At 41.5% G+C, this 25,719-nt stretch overlaps 1 protein-coding gene across 6 annotated transcripts in view; it reads right to left on the bottom strand.

The window, feature by feature from the left end:
* Window positions 1–2,860: 2,860 nt before the first annotated feature.
* The window catches only part of LOC139051620 (low-density lipoprotein receptor-related protein 5-like), a 52,666-nt gene continuing 29,807 nt past the window's right edge, over window positions 2,861–25,719 (bottom strand). For 3 of the 6 annotated variants that reach the window (XM_070528556.1, XM_070528558.1, XM_070528557.1), the window contains exons 3-10: window positions 22,286–22,461; window positions 13,793–13,892; window positions 13,250–13,378; window positions 13,068–13,126; window positions 12,704–12,821; window positions 11,486–11,678; window positions 5,864–5,997; window positions 2,861–4,460 (exon numbers count right to left, since the gene is read on the bottom strand). In XM_070528556.1, the coding sequence (XP_070384657.1) occupies window positions 4,276–4,460; window positions 5,864–5,997; window positions 11,486–11,678; window positions 12,704–12,821; window positions 13,068–13,126; window positions 13,250–13,298 (738 nt within the window). In that variant the 5' untranslated portion in view covers window positions 13,299–13,378; window positions 13,793–13,892; window positions 22,286–22,461 and the 3' untranslated portion in view covers window positions 2,861–4,275. Of the gene's footprint in view, window positions 4,505–5,863; window positions 5,998–9,968; window positions 10,074–11,485; window positions 11,679–12,703; window positions 12,822–13,067; window positions 13,127–13,249; window positions 13,379–13,792; window positions 13,893–22,285; window positions 22,462–25,719 lie in introns of those variants that run through there. The other 3 variants (XM_070528559.1, XM_070528560.1, XR_011509451.1) reach the window with 3 other exon arrangements.

Here is a 25,719-nt window from a genome sequence, read left to right as displayed (position 1 = left end):
GCTGCTCCGCACCAAATAACATGGCCAGACTGGAGCATATGAGCGCGAGCGCGCACTCAAGCCCTGTCATGCACAAAGCAAACACTCCACATACGCACTACAGCTGCATGTAGCTGTGGTCTATTACGTAGCGTAGATACCACGGCCACTGCGGGATGCCGCAACGAGTTCACTGATCGAGCATACTGCGGCTTGCTGAGGGCAACCGCATTTGGCATGTCATAGGTACCAAAATCGCAGGTAGTGGCATCTGTATGCAAATTTGAACTGCGTGCCATGGTGACATTCAGTAGGCAGAGCAATGTGGGCACGCTCCGCTCCACCCTAGCCTTCGCAATGCAAGTCATTAAAGAAGCAGTGGAAGCACCGCATAGAGGATGTTTTATTGCCAATAACTCCGCTTCTAGAGAATGTTTTGAACTACTTTTACAGCAAAGCATTTCTGAAATAGTTTCTTAACTTCAAATGCGTTTGGAAACTTTGATAAGAAGTGGTTCAGGGCCCCTTTACCAGTCCCACCAGAGTTAAGAAGTCATTTGTATTGGAACACAATGCATGGACAAAAAACAAGTTCACAACACACTTATTAAAAGACTGCATTAACCGCCGCGGTTGCTCAGTGGCTATGCTGTTAGGCTGCTGAGCACGAGGTTGCGGGATCGAATCCCGGCCACGGCGGCCACATTTTGATGGGTGCGAAATGCGAAAACACCCGTGTACTTAGATTTAGGTGCACGTTAAAGAACCCCAGGTGGTCGAAATTTCCAGAATCCCCCCACTACGTCGAGCCTCATAATCAGAAAGTGGTTTTGGCACGCGAAACCCCATAATTTAAAAGACTGCATTGAATATCTTTTACTCTATACAGTGGGAAAACTTACTAAGTATCAAGATAGACTAACTTTTATGCAAACTACACTCACCAGAATGTTCCAGAATGTCATCAGCACTAGTATGCTTCAAGTAGCTCAATGGCTGTGTGCTGTTCCAAACTAGATATGGTGCATTATGAGAGCCATAGATGACCGAGTGCAAGCTGCCATTTCCAGGGCTGTACAACAACTTCTCCCCATCAGCAGTAAATACCAAGTGGTCTTGGCTGCCACCACGGGCAAAGAATACTTCAGAAAAATTGGCTGGAGTGCCATAGCTGATGCACATAACCGCACCTCTATTTACGTCACTCCAACACACTTCTCGCAAAGGATTCACGTCAAAACCTGTAAAGAGGGACAAAGGGCTTTATTGCTCAGAACAAGATGAAGTTTATGGCACAAATCATCTGTAAAATCCAATACAATAATCATAAAATAATTGTCTATCAAGATACAAAATGCGAAAGCAGACATGTACAAAGTATCACATCTAAAGATCTGCTATTTATAGGTACAAATCAATGACGAAGTCCACTCAAGGTACATTAGAATTGCCATTTTCATAACGTGCTTGATTAAGACACTTATTCATAACCCAAAGCTTACCCTCCAAACTGTGCCCTAATCAACAAACAGCAGCCATGTACTCCAGTGTCATGGCAGTACTTGTTCAATACATGGGTTCTGGGGCACATATAATAACGTGAGAGAGATTAAAAAAGCATGATGCCTTGTTTGAAGCAGTTACTGGAAGAGAGACTTTGAAAAATTACCGCTTATAAGCCACTGTGCATTCATAATCTGACGATCATAAGTGCCTTTTCACACATTATAGTACGTATCTACTCATGACATAAGAACAGGTCAATAACTGAACCAGCCTAGCCAAATCTGGCAATAAAGTTGCTGGACACATTATTAAACACTATTTAAAGGGCCGCTCACCAGGCATGCTATACTTTGGAAATTGTTATGTACCCGCCGTGGTTGCTTAGTGGCTATGGTGTTGGGCTGCTAAGCACAAGGTCGTGGGATCCAATCCTGGCTACAGCGGCCGCATTTCCATGGGGGCAAAATGTGAAGACACATGTGTACTTTGATTTAGGTGCACGTTAAAGAACCCCAGGTGGTCCATATTTGCGGAGTCCCCCACTAGCGTGCCTCATAATCACATTGTGGTTTTGGCATGTAAAACCCCATAATTTAAGTTATGTGCTTTCTAGGGAGTGCTCTACTGCAAGAATTTTTCAAACTGGTTCTTTAACAGCTGAGGCAGAAATATTTTCCTGTGTGTTCTGTGTACTACGCAGACAAGCAGCAGTGGCGCACACAAGGTAATGTTTAACATTAACTCACCACTCTCATGTTAGACTAAACGTTGAAGAAATTAAACATTCGCCGCCAACATCAGTGCTAATTATCGTCGATCAAAGCAAACAGCACAGAAAGCTTCACTTGACATCAATTTCCACAATGTTTGGGAGCTGCATAATTTTTTTCTTTTTCTAACTTTTCTGGCTTGTGGCGCACTTCTGCTGACCATCTCGCACGCGAGCTGTTGCATGTCTCATTTCATGCAGCACACGGTTTTGCGCACTGTGCACAAAGACACCAGATTAGCGGTATAAGTCAGTGCTGCACGAACACAGAGGTAGACACAAGCGGATCACAGAGCATGATGGTGCGCTAGAACATGGTAGAAAATGGCATGGTTTTGCTCTCTGCGTGCATGACTGCACGACATGAGAACAAGCAGACAAAACATAAGTACATCTCTCTTGCTAGGGCACGAAGTAAAACAAAGACGCGTAAACATTTGGTTTGTAGGTTTTATTATTTCTCTAAACTTTAATTCACCTATTGAAGCAACAGATCAAACAAATAACTGTTGTCGCCATCAATAATTCTCGAAGTCACATGTCACTATGAAAGATGTCACAGCACTGCCGATGTACGATGTACATAGACTCTCTGGCTGAGAGAAATTTAAACTATTTAAACTAAAGTAAAACTAAAAACTAAAACTAATACTAAAATTTAAAACTATTTCTGCGACGCATAGGGATGTAAGACTTAGCAGATATGATCGTTAGCACACACTGTATGCACTGCACTTGTCATGTAAATGCTGAAATGGCTTCTGGCTAACATTTTAGCACAAGAACAGGTATTCTGAAAGGAGAAACTGGTTTCTTTCAGTGAGCTTCATTAACTTACCACTCAACAGGAAGCACAAACAAATATGACCCCAGATTATTACTTCAACATAGAAATGCTGAAAGAAAAGACACTTCCATACATTTGAATTGTTTGAAGAAGTTAATGGCAAACTTTATGCGTTTACTGATACATGCCTGGCAGATGAAATCCCATGAACTTGGAAAACAACTACATTGAGAAACTGCTGCAGATAAAAGCAGTCTCACGAAAGTTACAGGAGAATCATACATCAACAAGAAGATATCTGCACTGACATGAAAAAAAAACACGCATAGTATGGAATTTCATAAATAAACAGCCAGACCACAATCCGTAACCCTTCTGCTGTCTCATTACGGCCACCACCGATGAAAATATTGATACCTATTAGCCTCGTGCGCGACCAATGGTGGCGTTGTGAACGGCTGTCCGGTGATGTCAGTCATGGGACCCGCCTTTGTCGTCTGCTACACTCCAGCTAGAATAGCTTCATTTTCACGCAGTTTCTCGCGCTCTGACTGAGTATTGAGTAGCATGGCGCCGCCCAGTTACTGTCTAATTTTTTTCTAGTTATATTTCTCTAAATGACAGCAGTAGAAAGACAACAAATGTTACATGTTAAATGTATCTTGCATACTGAAACGATTTTGCGCCAATAAACAACACACACAAGAAAGACGACGACACCACGACGACACCACCACGACGACAAATCGTTTCAGTATGCAAGATCACCAACTAGCCCAGCACTTAACTCTTCTAAAGTATATTTCTTCTATATCGGGTTCACCTTTCTATCTTTCTTCTGTTGACCTTCAGGGAAAAAAAATTGTTTCAGTATGCAAGATCACCAACTAGCCCAGCACTTAACTCTTCTAAATGTATCTTCTATATCACCATTCAATGTGGTAGCCCAGTGGCTATGGCATTACGCTGCTAAGCTTGAGGTCGCTCATTTGATCCCGGCCACTGCAGCCAAATTTAGATGGGGGGTAAAATGCGAAAGCACTCACATATAAATTCAGGTGCACATTAAACAACAGGTAGTCGGAATGAAGCCAGCATCCTTCAGTATGGTGCATATCATAAATATATGGTTGTTTTGGTACGTAAATTCCCAGAATATAACTTCTTTAATTAAGAAGAAGAAGAAGAAGAAACTTTAATAAAGAATAGTCCGGCAGTTCTTGCTGTGGTGGCCTCAGGGGACGGCTCGAAGTCCTTGGGCTCGAGCGGCATCTTCGGCTTGCCGGACGGCCCAGAGCTGGTCTGCCAGCTCTGAACTTCTGATAGCCGCCTCCCAGCGGCGGCGACGCCTACGGAGAAGGTCACCGGCGGCTCCCGCGTCCGGGGCGGCGTCGGGAAGAAGCGAGCTCGAGCCTTCTCCTACCCTGGCAACGGCCGCGATTATGGACGCGTCGCCAACGGAGCTGGTTTGATTAAGAAAGTTTATATAACCACAATCCTCGCGTGTAGGGAAACATCTTGTGACTCGGTCACAAAACATTGCGCCAAGTGAATACGGCATTTACATGAATCTAATGCGCCCTTTTTCTTCGATAAAATGGGTCCAAAAATTATGTGCGCATTAGGATCGAGTACAACCCTGAATCTGCGTTACCATATCGTCATCTGCATTTCAAAATGGCTGCCTCATACGCGCTTCGAGCCTAGCTGCCGTAGCTTCCTCCATGTGCTGTAGTTTGTGTTGCAGCGTCCGTCTTCCCGTTTTGTGCATTTGTGCTATCAGCATGCAAGTGCCGTCTGCAAAAACATGTCAATTTTATCACGATGCTGTAATTAAAAGGAAAGTGATCACGTGTGCGCAGACGGACGGAAATTGGGTTGGATCACGAACATTCGGAATTCCCGAGACTTGCATGCGGGACTTGCGCAAACAGGAGATGCATTCTACCACGGCGACTGCTATACGTACAGCGCAGCCGCGCTGCGCCTATTCTGAAAGCGATATGCGATGGAGTGTCTACGCATCTAGGCATACTGCGCTGTGCTCTCGTCGCTTAGTTAGTGTTGAAGCGAGAGGCTGCACAAAGGTCAATTCGCTCCATGATTCACTCGCTCCTGCTACCACTGATAAAGAGTTCCCGCATCATTGCGCGAGACGTGTTAATGTTTGTTTGTGCGTGCGGTACACTATGTTTGTCAATTTAGTGAAGGAATGTTTAAAAGATTATACGGCCTATAAAACAACTAGCCTTACTTTTTGTATAGCTGTCTACAAATTTGCTATCACAATCAATGCTTCACCTTTCGGGCAAAACTGCGACTTTGTTTTATTTATCGCAACTTTAGTGCATTTGGAGTAAATCTTCATAGTATTTCTGCAAGAATGAGGTGCACGGTACTGTAAATAACTTCTATTTTTTCAGGCCACGGCAAATGGGTGCGCGTCACAATTGAGGGCATTTTTGTTTCCCTCTTTTTTTTTTGGCACGGAAAACAGGTGCCCGCTACAATCGAGGGCGCGTTAGAATCGAGTAAATACGGTAAATGAGAGCCTACGCAGCTTTGGAAGTGAAGCACATTATACAATTCACAATTTCTTTCAATATATTCATGCAATTACAGTACAAGCCATAAATGTGAAGTGAAATTTCTGAGGACCATGCGCTGGCATGAGAAGCACATCGTGTTGAAGAAAGTAAAAGCCAGCTAGCCATTGCTGAAAACAGCATACAGGCTTTTACGTTATTAGTGAGAGGGTGTGCATTCAGGCTTACAAGTATTCATTCCCCAAAGTAAAGGGCACTTTAAATTGTGACAAGTACCTTTCATTCCCGCATTTTCAGGGTATGTCCATGTATGCAATGCCCATGTAACAGAGCCATTCAGGTGTGCGGCTTTAATGGTCATAAGGTCCTGGTCAGCAGACGAACGCTCTCGTTCCATCCACAAAACAAGTCTACAAGCAGAGTAAACAATTGCGGTGCATATTCCAAAGTTAAAAAATTATTTATTACTAAGTAAAATCCTGTAATAGCTTTAAATATAAAACTGTGTCCTGCTGCCAATGACTGTCTTGGAGAATTCTGCTGAGTGAAAGAACCGTAATATTTGAGTATACTAGTGTATTTCCTTCCTTTTATTGCAGACATATTGGAAGGGATACAAAGGCACTGAAAATTTTCAGAATTGTGCATTGCACACATACATTACAGAAAATTATTTCCTGCTCTGACTAGCCCTTGAAATTGTCTTGTTGCACAAGAGTGAACAGCAGCTACTGCTTTTTTTCGGACATTTCAAGAAATGCCCATAAAGAGAGGCAAAATGAGACAATCTGTCTCCTTACTGGGACTACTCTTCAGCTGCACTCCGGACAGGTATAGCAAAGCAGAACACAAAACAAGCAATACACTATGTACAGAGAAGATTAGGTACACCTTCATCAACAATATAAATAATCAAGTTCATAAATCATAAGTCATACGCAATGTATGTGTTAGTTATACATCTATATGTGTCAAACATATGACACATTTACATAAAAATAAGCCATTAGCAAAATGCAATGAAATATTTCGAAATGTGGGAATACGGATTTGTACTTAATTTAATACACATATGGTATGAGACATCGCATTGTAGTTTCGGTTCTAGGAACATGCGGACACTTAATTTCTTAACATGTGGGTAATTTTTTTTCTTGAATTGAAGTATATTAGTGGTTTCTTTTGCATATTCTATGATTTCAGGATGTTTATTACGTAGTGCCATAATTTGGTTATTTATTAACTGCATTATATAGTTGGTGCAACATATTGGCCCGATCAGAGCTACAACACGCAGATTATGTGATTCGAAATCTTGGTTTATTTTCCGAAATACTAGCGCTGCTAGTTGATATTTGAAGCAATACAAAAACGGCATCACATTATGCGCACGAAACAATGACACAACGTTTTGGGTTGGGTAATTTATTCGATCTAGAGCACGCTTCTGCAAGAAAAACAGCTTGTCAGCATCCGTTTCGTTACAGGTTCCCCAGACCAAAATGCGATACATAAGTTGGAAATGAATAAGGGAAAAGTATAGCCGAATTTTAACCCCACCCAGAATAAGATGTAAGCACCGAATTAGGCTCATAGACCTTGATATTTTAACTTGAACGTTATCTACATGGTCATACCAACTCAGATCATTTTGGAACCATACCCCAAAAAACTGGTGCGAGTGCGTCTGCGTGCTTTCATTATTAAATTGCAAAGAAATATTGCAATCTGTTGGCTTATTTTTCGACCAAAAGAGCATAAATTTGGTTTCCTTTACGTTTATTTCTAACTAATTGGCTATAAGCCATGCTTTTATTTGGTGTAACAAGCGGTTTGATTTTCGCTCAATGTCATGTAAATTTACACTAGAAAAAAAAAAAGACGTTTGTATCGTCTGCATACATTACAAGGTGACGAGTGAAATGAATATTTACTATGTCGTTTATGTATAAAATAAGGAGCAAAGGGCTGAGGATTGACCCCTGAGGTACACCATACTATATTGATAATACATGTGAGATTTAATATCATGAATCCTTGTACACTGTTTTCCATTGCTAAGGTAACTTTTCATTTGAGCAAGTGCAGTTTCTCATATACCATACATTTCAAGCTTCCTAATCTAAATACCATGCTCTCTGGAATCAGATAATTTGTGTAAATCAAGAAAGATCCCCGAAGTCTAAAGCTTTTCTTCGATGTTATTAAGTGTGTGATCCTTAATGTGCAGTAGCGCTGTCTGCATCCATCTACGAAACTGGAATCCATGCTGTTGTTCACAAATGACACCTTCTTTTTAATAAAGGAATATAGTTTCTGACATATTAGGCGTTCAGCAACTTTAGAAAAAATATGAAGTATGGATATTAGACTGTAATTATTTAATTCATTTTTATTTCCTCCTCTGGAAATTACGGCTACACGGGCTATTTTCATGTCATCTGAAAAAATACCCGTCAGAAAATCTAATTACAAATGTGAGTAATGGCTCCGTAATCGAATCAATAACAGCCTTAAAAAAGGGCAGCAGTAATACCATCATTGCCTGGAGAACTTTTCTTCAGTGGGCCTATAACAGATGCCACTTCGAGTTCCATCTTTGCCTATACTGTCTACACATCTTTGCCAAGACCATCTTTGCCATATTACCTAATGAACCGGCATTCAGAAAATGCGAGTTAAACTTATCTGCAAGTGACTTGCCACTGTAGTGAACATCACTTATATGTAAGTCCACGGGGATGGTAGCTTTCTTCCGACCTATCAAATCATTACCTGAATCCCAACGTAATCTTGAGTTATCCATCATTTTGGAAACTTATAGGCATAAAAATCTGCTTTTGCTTTCTTTAGGTCTTTGTCACAATTTGTTTCTAAATGTTTTACATTCTAAAAGGTCTCCTGGTTCCTTAGTGCACAAAAAATGCTCAAGCAGTTTATTTTTCATCTTTATTCGCTTAAGGAGCACTGCTGTAACCCATTCTTTTTTTGCTATCTTATGTTGTTCTACTATTGCATATGGAAACGCAATGTTGTATTTGCAAGCAATTTTTTCTATAAACAACTTGTATGCCTTCGAGGGGTCAGTTTCATGATATACCGTATTTTCGCGATTCTAAGCACCCCCCTCCATTTACGCGAGAAAATTGGGGAAAAAGTTTGCATGCGAATCTAAGCACCCCCTATTTGTTAGGAAGAGCGTGCTGCCAGGGTTGCCAAGCGTGCTTGCTCACTCTCTCATCGAGCCGGAGTCGTCGGAATCCCGAGGTGGACGGAGTCCGCTGCGCGAGTACGCCGTTCAGCCGGATTGAACGGCTGCACGGCGAAAGCTGCAGAAACCGTCCCCATCAACCATGGCAAAGTTGATTTCGGACGCGTCGAAGCGGGTCCAAGTGGACATTGTGGTCAAATCATTTAAGAAGTGCTCGATCCCAAACCATTTCAATAGAACCGAAAACGATCTGCTGTGGGATACCCAGAGAGGCGGTTCAAGCGGTGCGACGAACTCGAGTGGCAGTGATAGTAACTGAGCATCCGACACAAGCGGTAGGTTCACTGTCTGCACCGATTTTTCGTATGAGTGTTTGCAAAATAAAATGTTATTTCTCGCACCCATCTCGTCGTGATGTCGCAGTGAAAAGAGGGGGGGGGATCATTCTAGATTTTTCGAATCTAAGCACCCCCCCTCACTTTGGGCATCGCGATCGTGAAAAAAGGAAGTGCTTAGAATCGAGTAAATACGGTATGTCATCCAAGTTGCAGTCAAACATTAACGAATAAAAGTGGTGAATGTATCGTTTATATCTCTTCGCATATAATTTGGTGGGTTGTGTCGTTTAGGCATTTTCAATAGTGCAAATAATGGTAAGTGATCACCTACACCAGACGAAAATACTCCAGTTGAAACAGTTTCAGGCAACAAATTTGTGAAACAGACATCTGTAAGTGTTCCTGACGTCCAAGTTATTCTAGTGTGAGCATTATTAATACTTTCACAGCCATACAAAAGCGTTGTTTCTAAAAGTTTATCTAAGAGGGGCTATTTTTAGAAATATCCATGTTTAGGTTACGAAAGCCACTGTAAACCATTTGTTAGAAGTCATACGTTCAAGAAGAGTTTCTATATGTTCAGGAAATACATCAATATTGCCATCAGGGGGTCGGTATGCAAGTTTTATTGTGATGCTACAGTGTATTACACTAACTACCTCATAATCACTGCATACCATGCAACCATCAGGCCAAGTTTCATAAGCAAAGGCTTCACTTAATATACAGCAACACACCGCCGCAACGTTTTCCCCTCCGAAAGACAGATACTTTGTTGTACCCTTCAAGGTTAAGTACTTCAGCATTAGAAGAGAACCAAGTTTAGGTGAAACCCATAGTGTCAAAATGAAAGCATAAATGTACTGATTCACTTTCGATTTCCTCACCCCTATTCCTCATACTCTCCACTTGAGGTGATAGAAGGAAAAATTGTGTTCTGAAAGGAAATCATCGCTTTTTGTTAATTTAGTAAAAGATTCGGCATTGTAATACAAGGAATTGTTTATAAGAAAATGAATAATAATAAGTCACTTAGGAAGAGCTTCACACAATCTTGTTTAGGTCTTGTTCAGATGAACTTCTGATCGAATGTGCTTCGGGTTCCTTTCTGACAAAGATCCTTCTATCGGACGACCCGACAAATTTGTAACTTAGTTCACTGGCCTTGTTCTTTGCCATCCAAAGAAGTGTCGTGTTTAAGGCAGTCAGGTTATCGGAAATCTGAATGCTATCACTTCGTCTCCTTAGTTCGGCTCGTTTCGCAATCCATACAGCTTTCATGAATAGCCGAGCAAATGTTATCTATATAACCAAGGCTTTTCCCTAACGTGACGGCAATCTGTGCACGTGCTCAATGTCACAGTGAGACAGGGAAGGCAGATCAAACTTGTTCGTAATGTCATTAACTTTTGACAGGACATCATCTTTTTCAGTGGCGGATACGCCATGAATTTCTAGATTTAAGCGGTGGCTGTATTGCTGAATATTATGTAGGTCCAGGTTTAGCCTGATTTCTTTTCTGTCATGATTTCTTTCAACTATGTCTATTCTTTTGCAAAGGCTTTGAATCTCCTTGCAATCTCTGTTCCACTATTTTCTAGAAGCTTGTCATGCGTATCTGACATGTGCTGAACGGATTGCTCAATGCTGTTAACAGTCTGTTTTAATGCCGAAAGGTGGTCAATCTTTATGACCAGATCTGCCAGCCTCTTGTTTAACATTTCTGTCAGATGTCTGCTCAGGTTTTCAGACAAAACTGAGTGATCATTGTTATGGTTGTTACGGGCTAGCGGCATGCGGCAGCTCTGACATTTTATCGTTTTCTTAGCTTCTTCACTTTTCTTTCTGTAGGTGCGCTCACTTATTCCAATGCAGTCTCCACCGTGATAACATTTATGACATTCAGCACATGTAATGAAATCCTCACCTTCAGAGAAACATTGATTAGAAGTCCCACAAGTTATAACGGTCATCTTCAAGAAGTGCAGACAATGTAACACTCGAAAGGGCAGTAGTAGCAGCAGGAAAATCTTTGTACCTCCATTGTACCTTCCACACAAGCCCCACTATCAACAGTGCCTGAACACGGGACGTTGCTAAAGCCAACATCTCTTGTTCAAAGGACTGTTGATCACTTTGCCTCCATCTTCCTGTGAACCTCTGTCTTGTTGGGCATCACTATGATGCACAAAACATCAAATTCTGAAGGAAAATAATATCAGTGAAAAGCCCAAATAGGAACAGCCTCCTTGAACCAGCACCTGGCGTCCAAACAGTGCCAAAGGTTCTGTGGTAGTCACTGGTGTAACGAATACTCAGCGCGCGAATTAGTATGGAGGATCCACCAACCTGTTTGCAGCATCCACTGCAAGACCACTGACATGTCGCACAGAATCCCAGATGAGATTGTTGCAGTACCGGCCGCCTGTTGCACACACCGAGATCTGGCTGCGAATTTCGCTGTTGAGCTGCACAGAGTTTCCTACGTACAGGTTGCCAGATAAGCAGTCGAGCGATAGTGCAGTCAACTTCAACAAGGACCCTGGCAGAATAAAAGTAGAGAAATGAAGTGGACAGCTTTCTTGATGTAGTGTTATAGCTGCCAACCTGTGAACATTAAAATGCGTCACAATCCCGCGGACAAAGCATTGGGGGGGGGGGGGGCAATAACACGCACTTTTAATAAGTTTGCCCACAGCACACAACGTTTATAGGACACATATGCACTTTATTAATGACTAACTTTTAGGCATAGAACAGAAACTTGGAACTGCAGAGACTGACAAGCAACACAATGTTTTTAGATTAAAGTGGCTTTTCCAAAGACTTTGCTGTTAGAAATTTCACCTGCTCAGGAACTTGCCTGAATAAGCTTGCTTAAAGAAAGTCCTCTAAAGTCCATTTTTATAATCAGAGAACTTTTTAAAAGTGTGCTCGGAGACTTATGAGGGAAACTCTTTGCAAAGGGCAATTTATTTCCGTAATACTTGAACAAACAACAGTAAAATTGCAGAACGAGCCTGACTTTGTAAACTCTGAAAAATTCAGAAGAGTTGGCAGGTATGTAGCATGTAATTGTAAACCCTGTGATCATGCAATTTCAATGCATGATCAAACGTTCGATGCAATTTATCTATCCCATATTACTATCACCACCACAGCTGTGTCATCAGTTTTACTCTAATCCAGAAAGTCGACATCACTGAAAATAGCAGCAAAGATCAAACGGTGTGGGACTTTACATCACAAGTTTATGCTCTGGGAAACATTGTGAATGGGGAGAGCTTCCAGTTGATCCTAAGCCAGCAGTAGTACTTTTATTTAAAGAGAACACCAAGGCTAGGCAAAGTTACTCAACCAATGTTCAGCCTCTATGGCCACAGTCATGCTCACTTCCCTGATCTCAGCTGAAAAACTAGTTTCTGTCTATCACCACAGCACATTACACTGTCAAGATAGCAAAAAAAAAGGATTGCTAGGAGCTAATAAACATGTATATGTCAATTTAGTTTTCAGTTACATTGAAGATTATTAGAAGACTAGTATAAAGAGTTGAGAAAATCTTACCGAATTCCGCAAATATTTCTGTGGTGTAGGTCTTGAGCATGTTCCTTTTTATCGTCTTCCCTTGAATCCAGTACAGAATTTCATTTTGGCTATCATAGGTTAGAGCAAATGCAGTTGCCTGCAAGAAAATTTAAGAATCAACAAGCATCTGTTGAATGCATTAAGGCTAGAAGTCAGAAAGCAATTCCAAAAACATTTTAGCAAAGAAAAAAGTGTAGGGGAGGAGGACGAGAAAGTATATGTCAAGCTCCATGAAGTGTTCCACATCAACTTTGGTAGTTGCTAGCATTTTTGTAGTGCATAAAATAATACAGCTTATGTACAGCTTCACAGGAGGATAAATCCATCGGGAAGGATCACTTACGAGGGCAAAATAAATAATGTTTGTGTTCATTGTTTGATAAAGAACCAGAGGTCCATGATCTGTAAAAAGAAATTACAGCATAAGAAAATAATTTTTTATTTTGCCAGATTGGAACTGTGCACTTAGTAGACAATTCAGCCATTCCGTCAGCACAATACAATAAACAATGTACATAATTTTACCTTCACAAGTTCGCTTGTCAGGACCAAGTTGCAGGCCATATGGACACATACACAACGGCTGACCATTTCCCAGAACACACAGGTGACTGCAGAAGCCATTCTTGTAGGCACAATAATTTGTTGTATTGTCTAGGGCAAAACATTTCACTTAGTTCACAGAAAACACAACTGAACAAGTCATACAAAAAAAACATGGCTACAAGTTAATTGTTTCTTCTTAAAGTTATGTCAGCTCTATTTTACAAAGAAAAACAAGGAAAGCAAAAAATAAGAAGAAATTGAAAATTCTTATCACTTGCAAAAGAGTACGCATTTGGGCTGGTTGGTTCATGATTACGAGCAATGAAAACAGCGCTAAACGACGGGACGAGTGAAGGGACACAGACAACAGCGCTGACTAACAAGACTTTGGTTGTTAGTCAGTGCTGTTGTCTGTGTCCCTTCACTCGTCCCGTCGTTTAGCGCTGTTTTTATTGCTCTTTTCACTTGTCACTAAATTATAAGTTCACCTTACCATGCTTGTGCTCAATACTATTTACTTACATGTAGGATGTCTGGAGGGATGAACAATAGTAGCCTGATAGAGTGTGTTACTGGATTGGACCACCACTTTCTGAGAAGCATTCAATGAAAATCGATGAGTCTGGTAATTAAGAAATATTTGCTGTGACAACACATTCAGCAGCCAACTCACATTACATGCAACACACAACCCAAAGTGCAGATGAAAATACTTGCTTTAAATATACTAGAAAATGTGATGTCTGTCCAATAAAAGTAATCGCCAAACACATCCTTAGAGAAAGGCTTTGAAAATGTTGACAAATGAAGAATTTTCTTATGACCTTTTCCATCATATTTAACAGTGTGAATTGATCAAGACCTGAAATAGAATAGACACAAGATTAAAAGTAAACAATTTTCATGGTAAGGTTCTGCACAACAAAGGCCAGCAATCTGATGTAAATGAACACATGTGTGCAAGGAGTGGCAGTGCCATGCTTCAATTGCAGTCAGATCTAATGCAGTACACTCAAATGAACACAAGCTGCTACTGCTTTCCTGAAAACAGAATTACAGTCAGTGATGAAATGCTGCTTCACTGTATACTGTTTTCATAAAATGTTAAACACTTACCACACTACCATGTTCATGTGACCATGTTTCTGAAATAATTTCATCTAATCGTACTACTAAAAAGTGTTAGTGACTTCAACACTTCTGGGGCACAATTTTCTAGGCTGCGATGATGTGCTATAATCACCACGTTGGCAAATCATGATCCCAACATGTAAATCACCACGTGTGCGGCATGAGGTGCAATATTCAAACTAATAGGCAGAGTGGTTTAGCCATTTGCATAGCCTTGCATGCTGCATTATTACAGCATGTAACTCGTATAAATTAGCACTACTCGTATAAATTAGCAGTGTCGCTCACAGTTCAAGCTAATTCACTAAAACAGCCTCAAAGACAAAAGCATTCAAAAATAAATTGGTTCCATTGCAATTATTATTATTATTATTATTATTATTATTATTATTATTATTATTATTATTATTATTAATGTAAAGCAGAGCTAAATTAAGTGGAAAAAATTACCTGCAAAATATTAGCTAGTGCTTAAAATGACAATTTCTCCAAAGCGTTAGCTGATTCTTGAGATGTACAAAATAAAAGAAGGGAAAAAACAAGGAGCTCGTTATAAAACAAAATTCAATTCCTACCTTAATTCTATAAATCGATGTGATGATATATACGGTAATATGATAAAGAAATGTGTTTTCTATGCACAGAAGGGTATTGGTGTAATTTGTAAAATGAAATAATGGGATATATTCTAGTGACATGCCAAAGAAAAAGTATTGATCATAGAGCACAAGCAGCTGAAAGTAAATGATCAGAATTGTTTTAAACAAGCTCAAATGAGCAGTTTAGTATACCATAGGTCATACATTGTCGCCACATTTGCATATAAGATGCGCAGTGGCATTTTAAAAAACAGTACATGAAGATTAAGTAGGCGAAAATCAAAATAGTATGTATTCAAGTGCTTTTTGACACAGTTTATCTTATAGCTTATCTTATCGAGAAGCGCCAATGTATGAAAGCCTCTAACCCTACAGCTAGAATAGAACTGGCAGAACTTTCTAAGTTAATCAACAAGCGTAAGACAGCGGACATCAGGAACTATAATATGGATAGAATTGAACAGGCTCTCAGGAACGGAGGAAGCCTAAAAACAGTGAAGAAGAAACAAGGAATAGGCAAGAATCAGATGTGTGCGTTGAGAGACAAAGCCGGCAATATAGTTACTAATATGGATGAGATAGTTCAAGTGGCTGAGGAGTTCTACAGAGATTTATATAGTACCAGTGGCACCCACGAAGGTCGTGGAAGAGAGAATAGCCTAGAGGAATTCGAAATCCCGCAGGTAACGCCAGAAGAAGTAAAGAAAGCCTTAGGAGCTATGCAAAGGGGGAAGGCAGCTGGGGAGGATCAGGTAACAGCAGATTTGTTGAACATTGCACTATCTTCGGTATCAGTCCACGTATCTATGTCCACGGAGATGAGATCTGCCAGAACCTAGCCATTACCAGCTGTAAAAACTACTGACGGCTACTCCACTGTACAGGAAACACTGTGCAGCAGGCTTTCTTCGAGTAAAGCGACTGGTCTTTTTTTAGGTCTTGTTGCATGATAATTGGGGCACCCTGTGTAAATAACTAAGTGTAAATAATTCGAAATCCCAAAGGTAACGCCGGAAGAAGTAAAGAAAGCCTTAGGAAATATGCAAAGGAGGAAGGCAGCTGGGGAGGATCAGGTAACAGCAGATTTGTTGAAGGATGGTGGGCAGATTGTTCTAGAGAAGCTGGCCACCCTGTATACACAATGCCTCATGACCGCGAGCGTACCGGAATCTTGGAAGAACGTTAACATAATCCTAATCCATAAGAAAGGGGACGCCAAAGACTTGATAAATTATAGACCGATCAGCTTACTGTCCGTTGCCTACAAACTATTCACTAAGGTAATCGCAAATAGAATCAAGAACACCTTAGACTTCTGTCAACCAAAGGACCAGGCAGGATTCCGTAAAGGCTACTCAACAATAGACCATATTCACACTATCAATCAGGTGATAGAAAAATGTGCAGAATATAACCAACCCTTATATATAGATTTCATTGATTACGAGAAAGCGTTTGATTCAGTCGAAACCTCAGCAGTCATGGAGGCATTACTGAATCAGGGTGTAGATGAGCCATATGTAAAAATACTGGAAGATATCTATAGCGGCTCGACAGCCACCGTAGTCCTCCACAAAGAAAGCAACGAAATCTAATAAAGAAAGGCGTCAGACAGGGAGATACGATCTCTCCAATGCTATTCACCGCATGTTTACAGGAGGTATTCAGAGACCTGGAGTGGGAAGAATGGGGGATAAAAGTTTATGGAGAATACCTTAGCAACTTGCGATTCGTTGATGATATTGCCTTGCTTAGTAACTCAGGAGACCAATTGCAATGCATGCTCACTGACCTGGAGAGGCAAAGCAGACGGGTGGGTCTGAAAATTAATCTGAAGAAAACTAAAGTAATGTTTAACAGTCTCGGAAGAGAACAGCAGTTTACGATAGGTAGCGAGGCACTGGAAGAGGTAAGGGAATACATCTACTTAGGGCAGGTAGTGACCACGGATCCGGATCATGAGACTGAAATAACCAGAAGAATAAGAATAGGCTAGGGTGCGTTTGGCAGGCATTCTCAAATCATGAACAGCAGGTTGCCACTATCCCTCAAAAGGAAAGTGTATAACAGCTCTGTGGTACCGGAACTTACATATGGGGCAGAAACCTGGAGGCTTACGCGAAGGGTTCTGCTGAAATTGAGGACGAAGCAACGAGCTATGGAAAGAAGAATGATCGGTATAACGTTAAGGGATAAGAAAAGAGCAGATTGGGTGAGGCAGCAAACGCGGGTAAATGACATCTTAGTTGAAATTCAGAAAAAGAAATGGGCATGGGCCGGACATGTAAGGAGGAGGGAAGATAACCGATGGTCATTAAGGGTTACGGACTGGATTCCAAGGGCAGGGAAGCGTAGCAGGGGGTGGCAGAAAGTTAGGTGGGCGGATGACATTAAGACGTTTGCAGGGACAACATGGCCACAATTAGTACATGACCGGGGTAGTTGGAGAAGTATGGGAGAGGCCTTTGCCCTGCAGTGGGCGTAACTAGGCTGATGATGATGATGATCTTATAGCTAGTGCAAAAAGTGCCGATTAGCCACAACATGAATGCCAACATACAAAATTTTAAATGTTAAAGAATACACAGGGGAAATATTGATGGTATGGATATATTCACTATGATCTAACATCTTTTCTTTGGCCATTCACTATATTGTGTTTCATACTTAGTAGACAATGCTGAGGAAGCTATGAAAGCAGTGTGATCATAGAAGTCTAACTCTGCATGTTCTGCAGTGTAGTTGTCTTTAATGTGCAATGCTTTCTATAGAATAACTACATGTATTAGAACTAAACTTGTGGAAGTTCCAGTAAGCAGCATAACATGTTTTAGTCAGGAGTGCAAGTGATGCGCTGTGGCTCTGATTGCAGAAATTGTTACTCATTTAATGGTAAATAGTTTAGGTCCAAGATGCCTTCATGTAATAAATACATAATAATTTGAGGCATAAAAGTATGAGACAATGTTGACTTTAATTACAGGACACATACTTACACCTTTCTTCCATATGCATCATAATTTTTTGTGATTGTGAATACAAGTCGCCAAGAGTCTCTCTAGCCTTTATAGTGCTGTCTGTTATGTAATAGTATTAGCAGAGAGGTTTGACTACAGGCAGTCAATTATTTTGCAAGAAGTCACTTATGTGCACATAAATGTGTCCTGGTCCTATTATCAAATCGAGATCACTGCTTTACCAGGGAACCTACAGTACCAGTTTTATTAACAAGGCGCCTAGCTAAGGAGTGAGTTGAATGGCAGATGGTAGAGCAGCTGCCCTGATCTGGTCATTGTCCCAGGCACGATTCTACAACTAGCCCATGCTTCCTTTTGTAATGCTCCGTTACAAACAGGCGGACGACGAGCTTTCCCTTACATTGCAACATGCATATGCTATAACTAGATTGCTGAAGGCTGACTTGAAGATTATCCGTACTCGTGTTATTTAAAAAATTCCTTGCCACATAATTTTATCAGCACTTTCCATGTAAGGTCTACCTATTCAGCCACTGCTGTGCAAATTTGGTTGTGCTACATCGGTTCTGCTGTGACTGCAGTGCAAAGAACGATGATTTCCCCGATCCTTTTCTGTACCAAAATAGAATAACATGCAATTATTTATTTTCTACGGTCTGAAGTTGATCCCGGAGCTTTGAAAGTGCTCTGTTGTAAAGAACTGTAGAAAGCTATGCTGCAGAGTAAAAAAATGCTTATCATTATGCAATGGTAATGACGGAAGCATAAGGAATGAGCGTAGCACAAGTCAGTTCTTTGTCTTCTGGCAGGACAGAAAAGGCACTGCACACCATAGATATTGCAATGTATTTTTCAATGTCTTCTTTGTCAAGAATTAGCCTGCCATTGTGTATGACCCTAGGCTCACCTTCAGACCACAGAAAATGAATCCCTGTGCATTGTTCATTGGTGCAGCCAAGTGGAGCAGCCATTGTTTCCCACACTGCCTTTTGTAAGAAAAAGAAAATGTAGCATGTCCAAACTTTCACTGCAGTGACTGCAGAGACAGATCCCCAAAGAAAAACACTGATAACAGAGTGTGAACGATGCTAGTTGTGTCATAACAATTTCTTATAGATATAAAAGTGCACTCTGTCAATGCGGAAAAATGAAGCTGACTCAAAAACAGCAAGTTTGTTGTCCGTTATTCAGAGGGTATAGTCCTGCGGAACATTATAGTCCTGCGGAACATTAGGCTTTAGTTTGGGTTCCCAGAGCGGGCACGTGGTTGCTATTTTATGCGTGCGCACGCCACATGTACCTTAAGTACATTCTAGAACATTACAATAAGTGCAAATTGAATAAGCATATGTTTATACTAAACAAGCAAATATCAATTGCAGAGGTAACCACCTTCCCAGTTTTCCAATGAATTGAAAAATTTAATGCCTATGCACCCACTTTGTGCAATTAGTGACTGATTGGTGCATTTCAACTGTTGATAAATGAAGAGGTATATATATATATTTTTAATTCAGACCATGCAACACGAGGGCAATTGGTACTTAAGCTTACCAATGAATCAGACAATGCCACAAGTTTCAGCGTTTACTGCTACATCAAGGTTATTTAGTCAAGCTTATTGGTGAATAAAATGCAAAGAGTAATTTTAGTCACTGCTTAAACATGAAGAAACAGATACCTGAAGTAAGTGTTTATAAATAATTCAAGTCAACATACCTATGTGGCAAGTTATGACATAATTTAGATTATAATTTTGGCAATGCAATGCATCACATTACCATATGTTATTCTCTGAATTGTTTAGTCATCTATGCAAACATTAATAGAGTTTTAGTTGTAGCGTGTCCGGTATTTCGGTATATGCAATGGCATTCATTTAATACTGCGTTACCTGATGCTGGTAGCGGCATCTTGTGATGCTTTGTCTAACCACAATGTCTTATGGACACATTCTCGTGTTCCACAAGAAAAAAACATTTAAAAAAGGCTGCATGTTCATGATTACGCTGCTGTCGAAAATTTACTCCAGCAGTGAAGTAAAATACACTTTGTTACTGCAATAAAAACCGTGTCTGGTTGAACTCTGCACCACGAAATTGGCTGCTCATGTTCACGCCTCCAAAACAGCGGTAAGCCAGACTTGTTGGTACTCTGACACACTATTGCAAACAGCACGAGAATGGGTAAAAGAATAAGGGAACACACCATATGAGCCCCCGTGTCGTGTGTTCCCTTATTCTTTGTCCCATTCTCGAGCTTTTTGCAGAAGTGTGTTTAAGCCTCTGATAATCCGCAAACAATAAGAAGCTTATGCAGAAATTAAAACTCTCTGTTAAGTGGTTTATGGCACTAGAAGATATGCATGAAGTATCTCAATTTCAGTTACAAGAGTGCTCTCCGCTCCTCCTCCTTTTTAAGGGCCCCTCACCAGTTCTGGCCATTTCGAACTGACAAGGGTTAGTGTGAACAATGCGCGCAAACCAACGTGTCTGCTAAATATTACATCCCTACATGCCACAGAAAGAGCTTAAATTTCAAACTAAATGCCGTTTGTCCTTTTCGCAGGTGCCACGCTCCCAGCGGGAGAGTAGCCGTCTGCTGCACAAGTGCACCTACGTAATTCGCAATGCTGTGATGTCGCTCCTAGTGACACGTGGCTTTACGAATTATTCAAAGCAACATCATTTATTTGTTTAATCTGTTGTTTCACAAGACTAATTAAAGTTTAGAGAAACAATTAAACATACAAAGTGAATGTCTGCGTGTTATTGTTGTACTTCGTACCATGGCACGAGAAATGTACTTCCGTTTTGTCTGCTTGTTCCCACATCCTGCAGTCACACGCACAGCAAATGAAACTCCTTTTCTACCGTGATCATGCTCGTTCATCCTCTCGGGTCTGCCTCAGTTCTCGTGATTATGGCACTGACCTATACCGCTAATCAGGCAGCCTGATGCAGTGTGTACAAAAAGTGTGCTGTGTGAAACAAGACAAATGCAACAGCTTGCATGCAAGACCATCACCTGAAGTACACCACTCAGCAACAATGCGTGAGAAAAAAAATCAGTGCCCTTTCACTCTGTGAAGAAGCATGACCAGCAAAGCTGCGTATGTCGGCCCCTTAGGAGCAAACTGCACCTCTGCCACGGGTCGTCCCGGTACTGCACTATCTCGATCGGTATCGACCCACGTATGGGGGGTGCTTACCGCCTGCTTCTATTTTGCCGCGGGTCGGCCCAGCATTGCAAATCCTCGAGATTTTTTTGTACATGCGGGCATGATAGTGGGAAAAGTAGCCCTCAAAGGCTCATTCGCACCGGCGACTTGAGGAGCTCTTGCGGCCATTTGCGACTCGCGGCCAAAAGCGACCGAGGGCGACTGATGTTCACACCGGCGAGCCCGGCTGAGTGCGACTCGCAAGTTGCAATCCCGATGATTATTTTTCTCAACGAGAACTCTCGGAATCTACGCGGAATTTGCCGCGACGCAGGAGAAGGCCGGATGTAGACACGTGAAAGATCACTTCCGGTGCGCCGCTGATTGGTTTATCCGTTTTGCGACCACGGTCGCGCGACTGGCCCAAAACGGTCACTTTTCGAGAAAAGCGATCCTGTGCGACCATTTGCGTCTGGTCGCTTTGCAACCAACTTGATCAGGCGACCACTGTCAGTCGCCGGTGTGAATGAGCCTCAACAGCCTCGCTGTAAAAAGGAAGAATGCCGGGCCCGTGACATACTTGTCATTCAATCATCTGGCTATAGTATTGGCGAACACAGGGAAGCAATTTCAATTGCAAAGGCTAGACGGAGCAAGAAGAGAGAGTGTCTATATTGGCGGTGATGCTCGCCTCCTAATGATGCTTGCTACTAATGAGTTAATTCGAAAAATTCTTGTGGTAGAACACTCCTAAAGAGAACACGTAACAACTTCCAGCATATAATTAAAATTTGCTATGTGGCCTAGTGACGGGCCCTTAAAAAATAAGAAATGAAGATGTGGCTTGAAGTGGAAACTGCATGCAACAGTCACTTCCTAGCATGCACAGCTCACACTTCGTCTCATTTTGAAAGACACTGGTGCCTCCATTAGTTGGACAAATGTGAAAAGGTTGTATTGAACTGATTAATGTACACTTAGACATAAAAAAGAAGCTTACAAAAACCATTTCAATTTCAATTTATTTTTCATGATGAATGGAGAGAGGCTTGGACAAAAGGTGAAAGTTCATTGACTTGATGGATGTTCAGACCCTCTTTACAAGGCAGACAGCATTTTACTATAGAGACGCCATTCCTCAACTTACCTAGCATCAATCCAATAGACTCTATTGACGGCGTAATCCAGCGTGATTCCATGGGGCAAAGATTTTGGCAGGTTGCTGTACTCTTCCACATTAACTATCACCTTTCTTGAGCTTCCATCCAGGTAGCTTCGCTCAATCGTGCGTTTTCATCATTCCAGTCAGTCCAGAAAAGGAACCTGTACACAAAAAGTTAATTTAATAAGCTGTCTAAATTATGAAGCAAAATTAAAAAAAATTATGCAAATCATTTCAACAGCCAAACAGTGAATGTAGTACAAGAACAAGCATGAACTCTCAAAGTACAAGGAGCAAAACGCACTGCTTTGCCCACAAGCAAGAAAGCTGGGTCAGTGGAAAATATTATGACAGCTGGGCATCAAGGAAGTAATTGAAATCAAGGAAATTACAGCCAAGACAATTTCACAACTACTCTAAATGGCAAATCAGTTCTACGGAATCCCGCAAGGTGGAAAAATTGTCATGTAAAGGAAAAATGTCATCCACCCATATGCAGCACGAGCTACAAACAGTGGTGGGAATGCCCTTCAGTGTTTTGGAGCATCCACTGGAGCAGGCAAAATCTAATTTTGGAGCACATACTGCTGTGTTCGGAGTAGGTGTAAGCCTTCCACGAAAGTGCACGCTGAAAAACGAAATATAGTTTTTAGTGTTCTCTTTAGTTCACATAATCATTTACTCATAAAAACGGGGAACAAAATAGGTGCTTCACCAAAGCAAGCTATGACGGCAGCGGCAATCATACATCAAAAGCGATATGCTGCTGGCAGCACTGTGCAAAACCATGAAAGGAACCTTAGGGGACACTATAAAGAAAACCCCTCTTCGATTTCATGGTATTAAGCAGGTTATTACAAGAGCAAATGAAGGTCAACAGTCCTCAATAAATTTTGCGCCGCAATACCAGCGCAAGCTTGACACCATGGATTCCTAAGTATTTTTCGTGCTTGGGCCATTGTGGACCTGTAGAAGGTCTTGAAATTTCCTAACCAGTCTTCTGTTCTTCTAGGACGGAATGTAGTACGACTCCACCGAAGAACAGTTGTCTGGGCCTGAGCAGTCACCATCAAAATCTATGATGCCACGGTGAGCTGGGCCAAGAAATCCAAGGCGGGGTCGCCATCTGTCTTTCATTCTAGCATCTCTTCTGGCTTACAGAGCCAGTTTTCACAGTAAGAGGGGCTCTTTGGTTATTTATATAAGCAATTCACTAGTGCAGCTGAAACTAGCTTTATTTTCCCATTAAGGAAGGGCCACTTCGTAGGTTTATTATTCCACACATTTAAATTTTGTTTTATGAACCATATCAGGGCAGTGCGAGCATGTAATGTTCTATATTCCGCCACTGATATGCACTCGCAGGAAAGGAGCATAGGGCTAGATTACTTGCTCATTCGCATTTAGCCTCTTTAACCTTGAGCTTTACCAAAGGCACATGTATTATCAAAGACAAGCATCATGAACGGTGGTCCAATACCTCATCACTGTGCATTTGGTTGTAATGCCAAATGCTAAATTCAATAACCTCAAATTCTCTTGAAAAAGAGCAGCTAATACAGTGCAACTAATAAAGTTGCAAGAAAGCAGCCCTTGATGCGTGAAACTATTGCATTGATCATGCCATTGCAAATCTAGCATAGCCACCAAAATCACTGTAGCCTCATGCACACCTCACAGTTGGCGTATGAAAATAGGAATCAGTTTGATTCTGTCACCTATCACAGTGCCAGTCGTGCTGGCTGCAATGCCCTGAACGAATGCAGCCAATGAATGCAATGGCACCACGGTTTGTTTTTTATTGCGTGGTAGCTTCCCAATTTTCACACCACCAAAACTACATTGTCGGGCAGCAGTGGCACAATTTAGGTGAAAAAGAAGCTTTTGGAGCAGCATGGAGCAACAAATTCTAGTCTGCATAAATTGGCACAACATTCCCACCACTGTACAAAGGAAACCCATACAGGTTTCACAGAAAGAAAGCTTCACAGTTCAGGAAAAAATCTTTCTAGTCTGAGATTGGAACTCTTTTTATTATAACTGCTGGACTTCAGATACTAATAGTCAAGTGTGCCTATGAGTGATTGCACAAAGGGGACAGGTCCTGACTATGGCAGTCCCAAATGAGACTACCATGGTCAGGGATCAAGCTAAAAACCTGGTGCTTAGCAGCAGAACATGACTCTGTACATCATAGCTAGGAAACCCTGGTGTAGTACAACTGTGCATACCGTATGCATTTGAAAGCTGCTGTGGATCAGACAACACTTCACTTATCTTGGTCAGGATTTTGTAGCAGTTCCTTTCGCTTGATTCCATGCTGCTCTTATCCATCGTTCATGGCCAGCTGATCCTACTGAAAACGCGGGCGGTGTGCTGCTCCGACCACTGACGAAGTAGAAAAAAAATTCCAGCAAATCCCATCTCATGACGACTGTCAACAGTAATGCGATGAGCATTAAAGTAATGTAAAGACAACATATTGCCACCACCAAAATGCTTCATGTACGAGGTCTGTACTGCGCAGCGAGGCTCTTCTTTCAAGCGCCTTCCTAGACATGCTGCACCATCTAGCAGCATCACCACAAAGTCCTTTGCATGGCCTCAGAGAATGCACCGGTGCATGTCAACTGTGTACTGCAGCCGGGCTCCTCTCCCACTTTCCTCTGGACACGCTGCGCTATCTAGCAGTGCTGCCAAGAAGTCTGTGTGAGGTGCACCGGTGGCAGAACTGAGAACGCTGCATATCCAGTGCCACATGCCCAGTGGCCAAAGTCAGCATGAAAGAGGTTCATTGAAGAATGACATATATGGTGACATGCCCAGTGCTTTCATGGCACGGTGCATTCAAAGTGCTTGTATTGAGTACTCCTCCTTTGTTTCAGTATTTCCAAGCGCTTTATTCCTGTTACTATGGCATACCAACAAGGCTGAATGTCAACTCTTACCAATGAAAAGAAATTAGGCCGGCTATAGTCCTTTACAAACATGTCCCAACAACCACCCAGATTCTGCACGTGTTACTCCAATCCTACCACCAGCTGTAAAATCCTATGCCCCCTACCCTTCACCCCTTCCATTAAAAAAAAGTTCAGCGGTGATTTAGTGATATATGTGAGAGAAATGCATTGTTATTACGTCGCACCTCTTTAAGGTCCCGGATTCATGATTTAAACCGCATGCACCACATTTTAAAGTGTTGCTCAGGAGCTCACTCGACACACATCCTGCCTCTTTGAGGCGTGAAGTGCAACTTACAGTGGTCTGTTCCGGACCACTGTCAGTGATTCCCCAGTCAGTAATGCGGGAGTTTCTACGAAGACTAAGCATAATGTTTAAAAATACCAGTTTTGAAATAAAAGGATGTTTACTTCAGAGACGTGCTGTCAATGGTGACGAACATGGGGTTGACGGGTGAC

Source organism: Dermacentor albipictus, unplaced genomic scaffold, assembly GCF_038994185.2.
Source record: "Dermacentor albipictus isolate Rhodes 1998 colony unplaced genomic scaffold, USDA_Dalb.pri_finalv2 scaffold_13, whole genome shotgun sequence".
Taxonomy (NCBI): domain Eukaryota; kingdom Metazoa; phylum Arthropoda; class Arachnida; order Ixodida; family Ixodidae; genus Dermacentor; species Dermacentor albipictus.
This window is presented reverse-complemented; position numbering and strand designations above follow the sequence as displayed.